General features: G+C 41.2%; 2 protein-coding genes across 2 annotated transcripts in view; one reads left to right on the top strand and one right to left on the bottom strand.

The window, feature by feature from the left end:
* Positions 1–707: 707 nt before the first annotated feature.
* Positions 708–11,492, bottom strand: LOC140229191 (uncharacterized). The gene is made up of 6 exons (XM_072309463.1): positions 11,429–11,492; positions 5,209–5,348; positions 4,658–4,728; positions 3,763–3,860; positions 1,694–3,189; positions 708–1,104 (listed from the first exon to the last, which is right to left on the bottom strand). Exons 2-6 carry the CDS (start codon positions 5,330–5,332, stop codon positions 1,001–1,003), a joined length of 1,893 nt encoding a protein of 630 aa, XP_072165564.1. The 5' UTR covers positions 5,333–5,348; positions 11,429–11,492; the 3' UTR covers positions 708–1,000.
* A 407-nt stretch (positions 11,493–11,899) lies between these two features.
* LOC140235216 (CDAN1-interacting nuclease 1-like) overlaps positions 11,900–14,682 on the top strand; it is a 46,797-nt gene continuing 44,014 nt past the window's right edge. The window contains exon 1 of the mRNA XM_072315251.1: positions 11,900–11,943. The gene's annotated coding sequence lies outside the window, so the exon portion shown is untranslated. The remainder of the gene's footprint in view (positions 11,944–14,682) is intronic.

Genomic DNA, 14,682 nt, shown 5'->3' with positions numbered 1-14,682 from the left:
CAACAGGAAACATGCACTACAATTTTACTCTGTAAAGCTCAGCATTCTTCTAACAGCTACAAAATAATCACAAGGATGACCTATAAGATAACTACCAATAAATTTACTCCACTTTAACCACCATTCAAGTGTTTTGGCGATAGAAGATACTACCTTCCTTCCTAACATACTATGAAATAGAATAATCCAAAATTCTCATATAAATTGATGCAAATATCATAGCAAAATATTCTGAAAAAAAAAGCGTGCAATGATCAATGCAATCAATAGACATGATTTCGCCCGTGGCATTTCCACAAAAGAGTGTTTCCTCAGTGTGCATTAGACTAAATAGATATATATCTCCCAGGAAACAACAGCACATGTCACATCACAAATGTTTCCCTCGAGCATGTAGCATTCTCATCATCACAAGCAAAACATACAATTACCCTTTGTGGGGGCTTGTGAATGAGAAAAAAAAAATGCAGAGAAAATGATACAAATGAATGCTGGCACATTTCTTAATTTTGAAACTGGTGTGCAAGCACCAGTCATCTGTCTGCAGGCATGCAATGCAAAGTAATTTTCAGACATATTTAACCTGCCGTTTGCTGGCACAATTGTTGATTTGCACATGTGTGTGTTATATTGTGAATTCCTGCGTGGGCATGGGGAAAACAAACTACAGATTGTGGACTTACACCTTACACTGCAATAACGTCTTCATCTGTGCAGCTGGTGTCCTAGACCAGTAAAATACTCTCTAGCCTAACATGGCACATGTACACTCCTGTACCACACTCCATGTGAACACAAAGACTTCACAGCATGAAAGCTGTTTTCAAATACTTCTTGCAATAGCTGCAACCACTCCACAATACATAGGCAATCTTGAAAACGACTACGCTTGGTTGTGTTAGCTCTGCTGGAACCTCCGGAACGTAACTACAGCAGTGAGGACCTCATACAGCAGGGCTTCTGTAGACCGTACCTTCACCAAGCTGTATCGATGGTCGCATCAGACAAATGGTTTGTTGTGGCGCTGCTTTCTCTTGGCAAGTGCTGCTTGTCGCTTCTGCTCAATCTCTTGCTGACTGCAGAATCTCTGTAAGTGAATGTGGTCTGCAGACACAGAAACAAGCATGCAAGACAGTGTAATAAGGGCACATCTACAATTTGTCATTTACAAGCTGATGTTCATTGTCTGTGGGCACATACACAAAGTGTTTTAACCATTTTAGTATCCACAGTAAATGGGGAGATGCAAACCGGTCCATAAGTAAAGACACTCTAACAAGAAAACAGTGCCTTGTAATTAAGTACCTTAAGTAATTAAGTGCCTTGTAATTAAACATCTGTACATCATGGAGACCTTGAAATAGACATACATTTTCATTAAGTCATTCACATAGAATTTCTACCCAGTTGTATAATACTAATGAAATACATGATTTCCAATATTTTACAGAGGTATTACCTTCCTTTCAAGGATGTTATTTGACCCTGCCTCATGATATGTCCAGATCAAGCAGAGATGCAAGTGTCTAAATTCATGAAAAGGTATTAACTGCAAAACAGAGCAACTCTACAGCTACATAGAAAACAATACAATACTTAATCAGTAAGGAGTGATGATTCATGCTAATTCACACCTTGATTTTTTTTTTTTTTTTGGGGGGGGGACCAAATGGAAAATCAAATAGAGGTGTACCTTTCTTTGCTGATGGTGTGACAGGTTGGGAGAGACTCCTCCTTTCATTGTGAGATTCTGCACAGGACATCTCAGGCAATGACAATGCTAGCTGCTTCTGCTGTGCAGGTTGGTCCACGGCCTCGGGGAGGCGAGAGGACAAGCGGTCAGACGATCTTGTGGCCCTGGACGATGAACGCAGTGTGGGCTGGCCAGTGGGTTGACCGGCGGCCTGTGTGGACTGCCTGGCTGGAGGACTCTTAGCACAGTGCTTCGCTGTTCCTCTTCCTGAGGAAGTGTGCCTGGATGCTGCCCACGACACAGATGAAGATGTTACCGTTTTATTGCATGTTTGAGTCCATGCTGACGTTGGTAACGCTGCTGATGATGTTGATGATGCTGATGTTGACGATGCTACATGCACACCACTCAGCTTGTTGGCACTGCTGCTGTTCGGGGCAGGAGCTGTGACCTTTTTGCTGCACTCTTCAAAGTCAGAATCATTGTCCAGGAGAGCCAGCAGCATGTCGTCGGGAAGACTGTTGTCTCCAAACAAATCATCAAGGCTGTCATCGATGCTTGGCTTCTCCTTTGATGCTGCTTTCGCTTGGCCTGCAGTCCCCACGATAGACGGGACTGCAGAATTCCTAACAACGCTTGAAGGTTTTGGGCTGCTCCTACACAATGGCCTGTTCGGAAGAGAATGGCTGTCTCTTTTTTGCATCATGGGTGCTTGCTTTGACATTTTGATGTTTGCACTGCTGGTTTTCAAAACTGACTTTTCAGCTGTCCTTTTAGTGTCAAAAGGCAACGTTTGGATGGTTGGAGATGTTCTTCTCATGGTCTTTTGAGGATGTGAGCTCGCATGCAAGTGCTGCTTTCCCGTTTGATTTGTGACTTGAGAGCGATTACCACTCATGTTTCTTGTAATGACCCTACTCATGTTGCTGGATGAGTTTGTTGACAAGTTTTGTGGATTAAAGGAAAATGTCTTGCATGACTGCTGGGGGCCCTGACGACCCCACTCACTAGTCTTGCCCGCCGTTCTTGAGTTTGCCAGAGTCTGAGATGGAGATATTACATCGGCCTCATCCGAGGTCCTACGGTTGGAGTGTTCCTGCTGTTGCTTCTGTTGGGTCAGAGCCTCATTTTCCACCTGAGTGGCTATCCTGATGATGGAATCGTCATCAAGCCAGTCATCGTTTCCCCACAGGTCATCCGTGATGGAGTGACTCAAACTACTTGGCTTGCCGTCCTCCAATCTTGCTCCTTTACAGCCACTCTCCTCGGGGAGTTGCACGTCATCACAGTCCATGGGATCTGGCAACCTTTCTGGCTCCACCAGTTCTTCTGTTCCTCTGTCTCCGCCTCCATCGACCTTCTCCTGGTGCTTGGCGGCTTCCTCAATGGCAGCAGTGAGGTTACCCGTCCACTCTTTCAAAATCTTGAGGTCGTTCAGTACACCTTTGTCCAGTCCAGTCCTCGAGAGCTTCCTTCCGTTCGTTCTCCTGGTTGGCCTATTTGATGTTTTGTAAATACAATTGGGATAACCAGAGAGAAATTACATTTTCGCCTCATTCCTTACCTATCGCTACAATGAGCTCTTGATGGAGCTCTTAGTCAGATGTATGTATGTGCACAACACAGACTTCCTGGTTTGAGAGTAAACATAGCCTTAGACTCCTTGGCCCGAATTCACAAAGGTGGTACAATTGAAACCATGGTTCAAACCATGGACAATTTGTCTTGAGCGCCAAGTGTCATGTGGCCTACTTCATTATGAAGTCAGTCATTTCGTAGTCGAAAAAACCATTTCATTGATGAAATGTTCATTTCGTTGTAACGAAACGACAACATTTCGTAACGAAATAGGCCATGCGACACTTGGCGCTCCATGCAAATTATCCAAAGTTTAAACCATGGTTTCAATTGTACCACTCTCGTGAATTCAGGCCCTTGGATTTGTTATCATTTGCTTTTTTTTTTTTTTTTCATTGTTGAAATACACTTACAAAAAATGTCATTGTCTGTTGAAAGGGTATTTCAATAGTATAGAGTAACTTCATGCAAATGACCTGAATATAATTTACCTGGTCGGTCTATGTCTCTTCTTTCCTGATGAGCCAGGCTCTTGCCTGTTCTTCATCCAAAGTCCAAGGAGTGGAGGGGTGTTTGACTCTTTGTTTTCCTGTCATTTGGAAGAGAAACAGCATCATTGCAGACAAACATGAAGCAGCAACTTAGGTAAGGCAGAGCTTGACATAGCTGTGGCTCGATGGTTCAGGACACTCAAAACTGATGTCTGGCCATCAAATTACAAAAACAGCTATTTTCTGATGGCCCGATTGGGCAACTAAGATTCAAAAAGGATCGTTTTGTTCCCTTTTATTTTGGGCAGCTACATTTCCACTGGGGCCATCAAATTTGTAGTCCTTTTGGGCCACCTGGGAAAAAAGTTAGTGTCAAAAACTGGTTAAGGTATTACTATTTACCATAATTATTTGATTATAAAAAGTGACACAAAGGATGGCAATCTTCCTGGAAACAAACAACAACAACAATAACATGAGAAAAATTGTAACATTTACAGGTCCTAGGGCAGTCCAAGGGAAATATGTCCAAGAGCATAAATCAAAGTTGTCAATCTTACATACAATCAGTAAGGAAGACATCAGGGCCCTGTTTTATGAAGAGTTAAAATTGATTATAATTAAAGTTGATTTCTATCATAAGTCTATGGCAGCCTGTGTGTTAAGGAAATTTAAAATCGATTATATCTTTTGATAAAACAGGCCTCTGTTCTATTAAAAAAAGACCTTTTCAGATATGATATACATAATTTGCACAAGCTCACTGAACACACACACACACACACACACACACACACACACACACACACAAAGTGGAAAAATTCATCGTCTATATCTTCATCCTTAGGAAGAGCAAAAAGGCTGTTTCATTCATGCAGAATCTTAAACTCCATACCTTTGGATGCACACAGTCAATGAGGTCAGCCAGGTCTTGCTCTGCAGCGTGAGACCTTGTGATTCTTCTCCCTGTGAGAAAACAGTACAGAAAAGGTTATGTCTACTTCATGGATGCCAATCCTGTAAACAGAATTGCAGTATTCTAAGGGTCAAAAGGCATATTTTTGGTGGAAAAGCAGCATTTTTACCTCTCCTGCAATTGACATGTAGTAATGCAATTTGGGAAAGACAGTATTTTTATGAAAAGTATACCTGGCAAAACAAAACAAAAAAAAAAAAAAAAAAAAAACAGTACAAATTCCAGCAACAAAGTAACAGATTGCATCTCTGTTACTTGTGTTATTATATTTAGTACATGTAGTAACTTCTTCTTTCTCTTTTTTAATACATCATTTGCCATCCTGATCAATGGATTTTTTTTTTGCTCTGAAAGGTTCCCCAAAATGTAATATTAAGATCTCCACTAATGGGGGAATGATTTCAGGTCACATACACACAACAAAGGCGACACCCAATATGTCAGTCACTACTGCATATCTAGATACGTACCTGGAGTTGTAGGGAGACATACTCTTCTGGCAGGTGGGGAATCCCCCCACAGGATGTCCCTCTCATTGTCAGTCACGGGAGAATCTTGAGAGCTGGAGCGTGAGAGGGGTCGAGTCCTTCGCATGGTGTCTAAACCAGATCTGTCGTATACACAACACATCAGTTACCCGTAAAACAATCATGATCACGGTTTTAACATAGGCAGCGCAGGCGCGGCGATACGGTGCAATTTATTCGCCAAAAGCATATGACTTCAAAGCCTCATTTGCATAATGTAAACAGCTTGCGTATGCAAAACCACTGGGGAAGTGTTGCAGGACAGTTGCAATATCTCACCTCAGAAGCCGTCAAATGATTAAATCTATGTACAGCAAATTGAAGGAGAAACTATTCTCTGTGTCTGGCAATGTTACATGTAGTTATTTTGGGTTTTATTGAGGATAAACCTGTGAAAATAACGTCGAAACTGGCTTGTGCCGAAAGGGTGGGTTGGGTGATGGCGCGTCGCGTTAATGGGAACACCACCCTTCGTCCAAAGCCCCCCCGGTTTTGCCGAAAGGGTGCGTTGGGAGCGTTGGGTCGCGTCGCGTTGACTGGAACCCCACCCTTCGTCCAAAGCCCCCCCGGTTTTGCCGAAAGGGTGCGTTGGTACTTTTTCTCATGTAATATTAAAAGACGAGTTTTGAATTTATATTTAACCTTCAAACAACCATTTCAAAGAGGCTATCGTCCGGATCGGTTTACACTCTATTACCACTTGGTCTACAGCCAGTTGGTCTGGCACCATGGGGGAGGGGCGAGGGACCCTAAACTTTACCCTAATCTTATTTCATATGTATGAACATCTGTTTTCTCCCTCAATGCAGGGTCAGAGGGTAGTCCGTAGTCGTAGAACCCCCCCCCCCCCAAAAAAAAAAAAAAAAATAGCCCATTTGGTCATATAGACGAAACGATTATGGACCAAATGGTACCTGATTAGACCAGGAGGCTGGCTATTAGACCAAATGACAATACGATCAATGGTTATTAGACTAAATGGGTGTAGATTAAATGATGATAGACAGAGGCTAGACCAACTGGGCAATGGACCAAAATTAATGTGTACACCAAATTTATATTGGACAAATTTGGTTTCATTTTAGACCATTTGATGATTAGACGAAATGGAATTAGACCAACTCATAATAGACCAAATCGGTATTTGATGATATAAACTGGTGTTAGACCAAAAATAGACCGAATGTCTATTATTAGACGAAATAGTAGACCAAATGTAGACCAAATAGTAATTAAATCAAATAACAATTACACCAAACAGTAATTGGACAAAATGATGACTAGACCAACTGGTTATTAGACCAACTGATATCAAACAGCCTATTAGACCAACTGGCTGTAGACCAAGTGGTAATAGAGTGTAAACCGATCCGGACGATAGCCTCTTTGAAATGGTTGTTTGAAGGTTAAATATAAATTCAAAACTCGTCTTTTAATATTACATGAGAAAAAGTACCAACGCACCCTTTCGGCAAAACCGGGGGGGCTTTGGACGAAGGGTGGGGTTCCAGTCAACGCGACGCGACCCAACGCTCCCAACGCACCCTTTCGGCAAAACCGGGGGGGCTTTGGACGAAGGGTGGTGTTCCCATTAACGCGACGCGCCACCACCCAACCCACCCTTTCGGCACAAGCCCTGGAAACTTAGCTTCCAAAACAGAAAATTTGGTCTCTAAACAAGTGTTATTTTCTCACATTTTCCTTCATTGCCCAAAAATGAAACTTCGGTATACATGTATGACTTATGGTAGTATATCCATACTGTGTTCCAAATATCTTTTCTGTATCCTTTGGCGCGCGATTATGTCAGGAAAAAATCCAGATCACAGTCACTTGTGACCCACGTAAAATCCATAGCGTAAGCAGTACGCAGTCCGATGTATCAGTTTTCGTGCTGCATGAAACAGTTGAAGTGCATTGTAGGGTTCGTCTCTCACCCACGTACCACCCTGTGGACCGAAAACCGAACCCTGTCACCGTGCGCCGAACCTGACACTGCTGATTGGCTAAGCGTGTGTTGGCCAGTAGAGAACGCATGCGCAGGAGGATTATCTAGTTGTGCATGTCCAGTATTTTCTCTTAAATTCAGTTGTCTTTTTGCCCTGATTTTCACCTAACTACTAATTGCGCAAACACAAAACTTCGCAGGTAGTGAGTCTGGAGTATACAGACTAGCAATATGTTAATCAAATGCATATTCATGCTGGCGCAGACTTGTGTTGGGAAATAATCGTAACCCTTTCCCACAGTCAACTCAAACAGAAAAATACACATATCTCGAAAGATACATCAGCATTTTCACAAAAAAAAATCATATATGAAGAATGATATATCCATATTAGATACAACAGTGTGAAGTTTCAAGGGATTTGGTGGTAAAAAAAGGGAGATACGAGGAGGTGAACTTTCGAGATTTTTTTGTCTTTCACTTCGCACAGTGCTTCGATGACCGTTACGAATTCAAAAGCTTTGGCCTCTTATCGCAGAGTTGCACCATATCGCCGGGCCTGAGTGTACCTTGGACTTGGTATACAACCACACGCGTATGTCTTTACTATCCAGTCACACACGTCGCTGTAGCCATGGCCTGAGTGGTTGGATATAGCCACACAAGTGTATACTTCACATATCCATACAGACAGAGAAGCTGGATAATGCTGTATCAGATTAATATAGGCAAAAAATCAAGGTCAAAGGTCAAAGAAGTCAAAGGTCAAAATTCTGTGAAGAAGTTTTGAAGCCCTCAGCTAGTGCCATCACATAAAGCAAACGGAATCGAAATCGGGTTAGAAATGGCGAAGGAGTAGCATTTTGTAGCAAAATGTACAATACAGGTCAAAAATCAAGGTCAAAGGTCAAAATTCTATGAAGAAGTTTTGAAGCCCTTACGTATCGCCATCACATAAAGCAAACAGAATCAAAATCGGGTTAGAAATGGTGAAGGAGTAGCATTTTGTAGCCAATGTACAATATAGGTCAAAAATCAAGGTCAAAGGTCAAAGAAGTCAAAGGTCAAAATTCTGTGTAGAAGTTTTGAAGCCCTCACCTAGTGCCATCACATAAAGCGAGCGGAATCGAAATCGGGTTAGAAATGGCGAAGGAGTAGCATTTTGTAGCAAAATGTACAATACAGGTCAAAAAATCAAGGTCAAAGGTCAAAGAAGTCAAAGGTCAAAATTCTGTGTAGAAGTTTTGAAGCCCTCAACTAGTGCCATCACATAAAGCAAACGGAATCGAAATCGGGTTAGAAATGGCGAAGGAGTAGCATTTTGTAGGAAAATGTACAATATAGGTCAAAGGTCAAGGTCAAAGGTCACAACTGAAATTCTGTGTAGAAGTTTCAAAGCTCCCACATAGTGCTATCATATAAAGCAAACAGAATCAAAATTGGCTCATAAATGACAGAGAAGTAGCATATTGAAGATTTTGATCACACACGGACACACGGACACACACACGGACGACCTCACGGTGATATGCTTGTGTGTCTACCCCTTTGTTCTCCCTTTTGTTAAAATAGACACACAAGCAAAAATTTTAGCCACACAAGCCTGATGGAATAAAGGCCATCTATTGTGCACTATTGTTCTCCTAGCCACACAAGTATACTCTCGTTAGCACGGACACAAACACGTACGGAGCCCGTTTCATAGTCCCCTGCTCGAACTCGTTCGGCGGGGACAAAAAGAGAAATTATGAAAGTGCAAGGGATCAGCAGAAAGGCCGAGGACTTAATACTTCTAACGTTACAAACAATATAAGTTAGTGCCTATTATGATGGGGGGGGGGGGGGGGGGGTGTGTACCCGGAGTTGAGATTTAGATGAATTTTTCACATTGCCATTCTCAATAAAAATATTCCAATACACAATGATGAGGTTCTGAAAATGATAGGCCCTACTTAACAGTTCTTCCAAAGCAAAGCGAACAAAATCAATTTTTGTTTTAATTAGAGAACTTAACTGAAACCCTTGCAAATATATTTTGAACGTTGTAGCCAGCCTCCGTGTATTGTCTATGGGAATGGATTAACACTGAAGTTTGTTGTTTCTGACTCAAACACGCGCACAAGTTTCACATCGCGCATGTGATAGAATATTGCGCGCTTCTTCTGGTTGACAAATTATGAAACAAATTGCCGAATTTTGCTTGAGAGAAATTACCTCAAAAATTGGTATAAAATATCTATTCAAAAGCCATTGTATTTTATGCTTATTTTATGGGATTTTATTGTGTTTGTGGAAGTAAATTTTTAGTCCGGTCCCACAACGTGTCTGGTCTGACCACTTATGGTCATACTAGATATTTCTAGTATTAGAGCTAACGTTACTATCGCAAATCGAATCCTGGTGCCTGTATGGTGTAACTACTACAGTAAATTTACTGTGTCTACCTGCGACTAGACAGTAGACTAGCCCGAACGCGAACAGATTAATCATGAGTATCGATCGAGCCCCTCTCGTGTATGGCCTACAAGGTTAGGCAGGCGGACAACCAATCACGGCCCCTCTTTGCTGAGAAGTCTGCTAAAGGTATTGAGTCGGGCTGGCCAGAAAATACGATCGTTGATTGGGCAGCTCGAACCGAGGCCAGTGAGGGAGATTTATTTGATATAATACATTATTTTGAATTATTTTCAATAAAATGAAAATAATATAGGGTAAAATTTGAAAATTTAAAGTAATTTTATGAACGTAGATTTGGTGTAAATATTCCTTGAGGAATGATAAACGCCAAATAAATTCAAATAACAACAACAACAACAATAACAGTGTAAATTTAGGTAATTTACCACTAATGCGTTAGAATTTCTACAAGGAGCGGAGCGCTCACGCCACGGCCCCGTCAATCCGTCATGTCTGCAGCAGCAGTGACCAGTGTCAGTGAGTGTTCTGTTGTGTAGACTGTATGCGGTATACGGAAACTATACGAGTACACAGCCCAGTCGCGCTCGCTACGTCGTGTAACTGTTAGTAACTTCTCCCACAGAACTACTGTGAGGTTCTACAGAGCATATAAAAAAAAAAAAGATAATCCAACTTTGGAGGGCTGCCATTTCTTAATTGTCAGTTATGAAGAGGACAATGTTACAGTAGTTGTAAGGAAAGAGGAACTCTTCCTCTTTCTATTGATACCTAATTATGTTGACAATTGTCATGCATGACCGAGCACATGGACTTTAAAGACAACAATGACAAATTGCACTTTTTCCAAGTGTGCGTGTTATTGTGCAGAAACAGTGCATGTCTGACTGCATGGATGAGATCTGTCAATGAGAGTGGTCAAACCATCAGGCCAGCCTGCACGAGTGCAGATCTGTATTTTAGTGTTTCTTTGAACATTTTATGATTCATAACCTTCAACATGGCCATGTTGTCGATATTTGGTCCTTCCCATTAAGGCGAAACCATTAGGGCCTATCCATTTTAATCTCTTCATATTCAAGACATGGTTTGCCACTGGGAGCTAGGCCTATGTGTGTTGAATATGAACAGAGAAAAATGGATTGTGTGGGTTGGCCTTTGCTTTGTGGGTAATGGGAGCAACCAAGTTTTCGGACAAAAGGCCATGTTAAAGGTTATGAACCATAAAATGTTAGGAGAAAACCTAAACACAAACCCTAAACACAAAACCTGAACACAAACTTACATTCGTACATTCTGGCCTATTTGGCAATTTTCATTGACAGATCTCATCCATGCAGTCGACAGTCAGACATGCATTGTTCCTTCTCAACACGCAAACTTGGAAAAAGTGCGATTTATTTGTCATTGCTGTCTTTAAAGTCCATGTACTCAGTCATGCATGACAATTGTCAACATAATTAGGTATCAATGGAAAGAGGAAGAGTTCCTCTTACCTTACAACTAACATTGTGCTCTTCATTACTGACAATTAAGAAATGGCAGCCCTCCAAAGTTGGATTACCTTTTTTTTTTTGATACGCTCTGTAAATAAATTTATATGCTTCTCCACGCACGCACCGTACCGACACACTCACCACTCCCTCCCCTGCTGCTGACCTTCTCCACTCTTACCTGAGCTAGTTGTTGACACCCTAACCAAATTAGAATGGTATAGCAATACATGCGGGTTAATATTGCAAAATACAGCCTACCCAATTACCCAAGATACTCATTATTAAATGCTTATACGAGTCTTACCTCAAGATGCTCAATTCAGTGATTTCGAAAGACACGGTCTAACCAGTTACATACACGCGTACGGCCGTACAATGTACTACGGAGGATATTTTTGAGCCGTCCGCGAATTTCTTCACACTCGTGCCAATTTAGATACCGCTGGGAATTTCTGTAAAAATTTATATGTTTACTTTTTTTGTCTTTTTATAAGAATTATTTGTCGTTTAAATATTTTATTTCATCGCATAAGTATATTTTTCAAAAACAAAATTTTGGAACAATCATAAAATTTAGAATATAATTAGTCAAGCTAAAATAGTACTATACAATGTTATTATCTTAGACTTATTTTCAGGCGATCTTCTAGATTGTTTTTGCGTGTTGGCATGTGAAGGGCAATTCAAAACTATAGGGCTGTGAAAAAAACATTGAAGGTGTCTGAATGTAAAGCCAAGTTTAACGTGCGTGGACGTCGTATGGGTCGGACGTGTCGGAATTCTGAAAGTGGTCTACCACTACACTCAAAGCTACTGTAGGTAAGATGGGTTTTACTTGATACTTGGCTTGAAATAAAAGTTACAATCTTCGGTTCGCGTGGTAGCTACCGCGGAATAGCGTAACCCGGCCTGGTCGAGGTCCGCCAGCCGTTGGGCGTCGCAGTTAAACTACCTGTGCATCATGAGCATTCACTGCAGCTGCAGCTTGCAGCAATGCAGTGAAACAGCTCTGGTGGTGCGCTCCTCCTACACTGTTCGCGTTGCCGCAGTTTGCAGTGCAGTGTCAGTGACAGCAGAAAAAAGTTAGACAGGGCTGTGTATTGATGGTTAGGGCCTACATTGTAGTTAGCCTGCCCGGCCCCATGCGAAGATGCGCATGGCCAATTTAATTAGATTTATAGATTCCATCTAAATAAAATCATGTCCTAATTGGATGTCACCTTGACCGAAACTCGGTCTGTCGTAAATTATCTGGTCGTTGGGGATATGTTCCGCGGAGACTGCATCTGGCTTCACGGAATCCCCTACGATCTATGTCTACGGAGGAGAGCGATAACATCAAAAAAATAATAGACTCCTCCAGAACAGACGGATTTTTCTGTCTATAGTAGATGTCACCATACGTACATGTATGCAGCAACATAAATCATTGGCATGGCAAGGTTTATATCCAGATGCACAACCCCCCTATGTTAAACCCATGTAGCCCCCCCCCCCCCCCCCCCCCACTCGATGTAGAATAGATTAGGTCAACATTCTCAGACTCAGAGCAAGTTCACTTCATCAATAAAGAAATTCATCTGTCGATCTGATCATAATTTATTTATAGTTTTACCAACCGTTGCCAGGCAATATTTTCTAAAGATAGATCTAAAACTCCAAGCAATTAAACATAAAGGTCTATAGTAGAAATCTGTAGATTCTAGAATGGGTTGAGAGAATCCTGCAGTCTCATTGGTCGAGAGCCATGTATCAATTTTTACTGGCAGCATGCATCATGCTTGATAACTGACACTGCCACTGGCGATAGACACAGTAAATATGAGGGTTAGATTGTTATACGTACTTGTAACAAAGAGTTTGCAGACTTGGCAAGCATTTGCGCACTGGACAAAAGATGGCTAGCCATGCATCAGTAAAAAATAAATAAATGAATAAATAAAATCATGCATCAATAATTCCTGAGGCATGGTTTCATGTAATATCTATGGCAAGCCAAGAATAAGATTAAAGGCATAATTTACCATTTGCAGATGAAACAAAAACCCAGCATTAGTGCTTCAAAATACTTCTAAAATGTGAGTAATAGGGATAGAAACAACCAATGTAAAAATTTGAACCAGTATAATCGATGTTAAGTACTGTTAAATATACAAAATGTAAACAGTAGTCATAGTAAAAATGTTTCCAGACTAAACCGTCTACAGTTTATGGTTTAATGAGAAAAAAAAAATGATATCTCATTATATTTTAGACTTAACTGCAAAAATTTTATATAGTAGGATGTTGTGTGATGCAACTGACCTACACATATGCATCAAAAGTGATATTTTGATTATTTTTTTTGAATCACTGCTCCCAAAGGAAAACAGGACCTAACAGTCTAATGGGTTTTGGGCAAAATTTGTCATCTTTCTTTATTAAGCAAATGCAGTAATCCAGTATGTGTCTTTTTGTAAGTCAGTAGGAATAATATGCATGTACACATGTAGTAAGTAATAGAATTCAGCCTAAACCCACTCTGCTTCTTGTGGATTAAGCATTCCATAGTTACCTTATGCGCACAATTCCTACTGATGCACTCAGACCCATGCATCATTTGTATATTATAGAATGGGTAGCAAGAATCCTGCGATCTCATTGGTCGAGAACTATGTGTTGATTTTGTACTGGCCGCATGCTGAGTCACAGCTTGGTAAACATGTCATCGCGCACTTGTAGCAAGAGTACGCGCACTTGTAACAAAGGTTCGCGCACTAGGCAAGCGTTCACGCACTCGGTTTGAGAAGCCTATTGGCTAAAAAATCATGCGTCGAGTAAATACTGGATGTGTGAGTTTCGGGCTCTTGTCTATGGCAAGCCAAAAGAAAATGCGTCCAGTAAATTGGTCATCGGGTAACATGATAGAAAATGGATTTTTGGCAAGAAAATCGCCCATTCTATAACACAGATGATGCACATGTCCTTTCGTACATCAGTCAGAATATAGTGTGCATGCGGTAACTATGGAATTTAGCCTAAACCCACTCGGCTTTGCCTCATGGGTTAAGCATTCCATAGTTACCTTATGCACACAATTTGCAATTGACACAAAGACCTATGCATCATTTGCATACTGATGAGTGTATCACATTTACTAAATGGCTGAATGGCCAACTGAAATTAATAAAACTGTTGTCAATTTTTACTGTTTATTGTCTTGGTTTATGCAGAGACTCCAACCAAAAGCACCTTCTGATCTGGAGATTCTCCCGCCTGAAACCCCTAGTAAACGGGAGACTCCAAGTTGATGTGTGCGAAGCGCCAAGTTTCTAGGGTTCTAGATGCTCTCTGGTGCTATCTAAGGCTTATTTTTTCAACATACAATAGCAATAAGTAAGAAATCCTTTCCAACGGGAGACACAGAGCCAGGGCGGGAGAAATTAACTCTCAAGCGGGAGAACGGGAGATTTTGCAAAAATGAGTTTTCGGCGGGAGATCTCCCGTCGAAAACGGGAGAGTTGGAGTCTCTGTTTATGCCTTGTAAGATTGTAGAGATTGCTTCTAGGCTAGTGTAAG

Source organism: Diadema setosum, chromosome 1 (assembly GCF_964275005.1).
Source record: "Diadema setosum chromosome 1, eeDiaSeto1, whole genome shotgun sequence".
In the NCBI taxonomy this organism is placed as follows: Eukaryota; Metazoa; Echinodermata; class Echinoidea; order Diadematoida; family Diadematidae; genus Diadema; species Diadema setosum.
The sequence above is the reverse complement of the archived record's forward strand: the minus strand, read 5'-3'. Positions and strand labels throughout refer to the sequence as shown.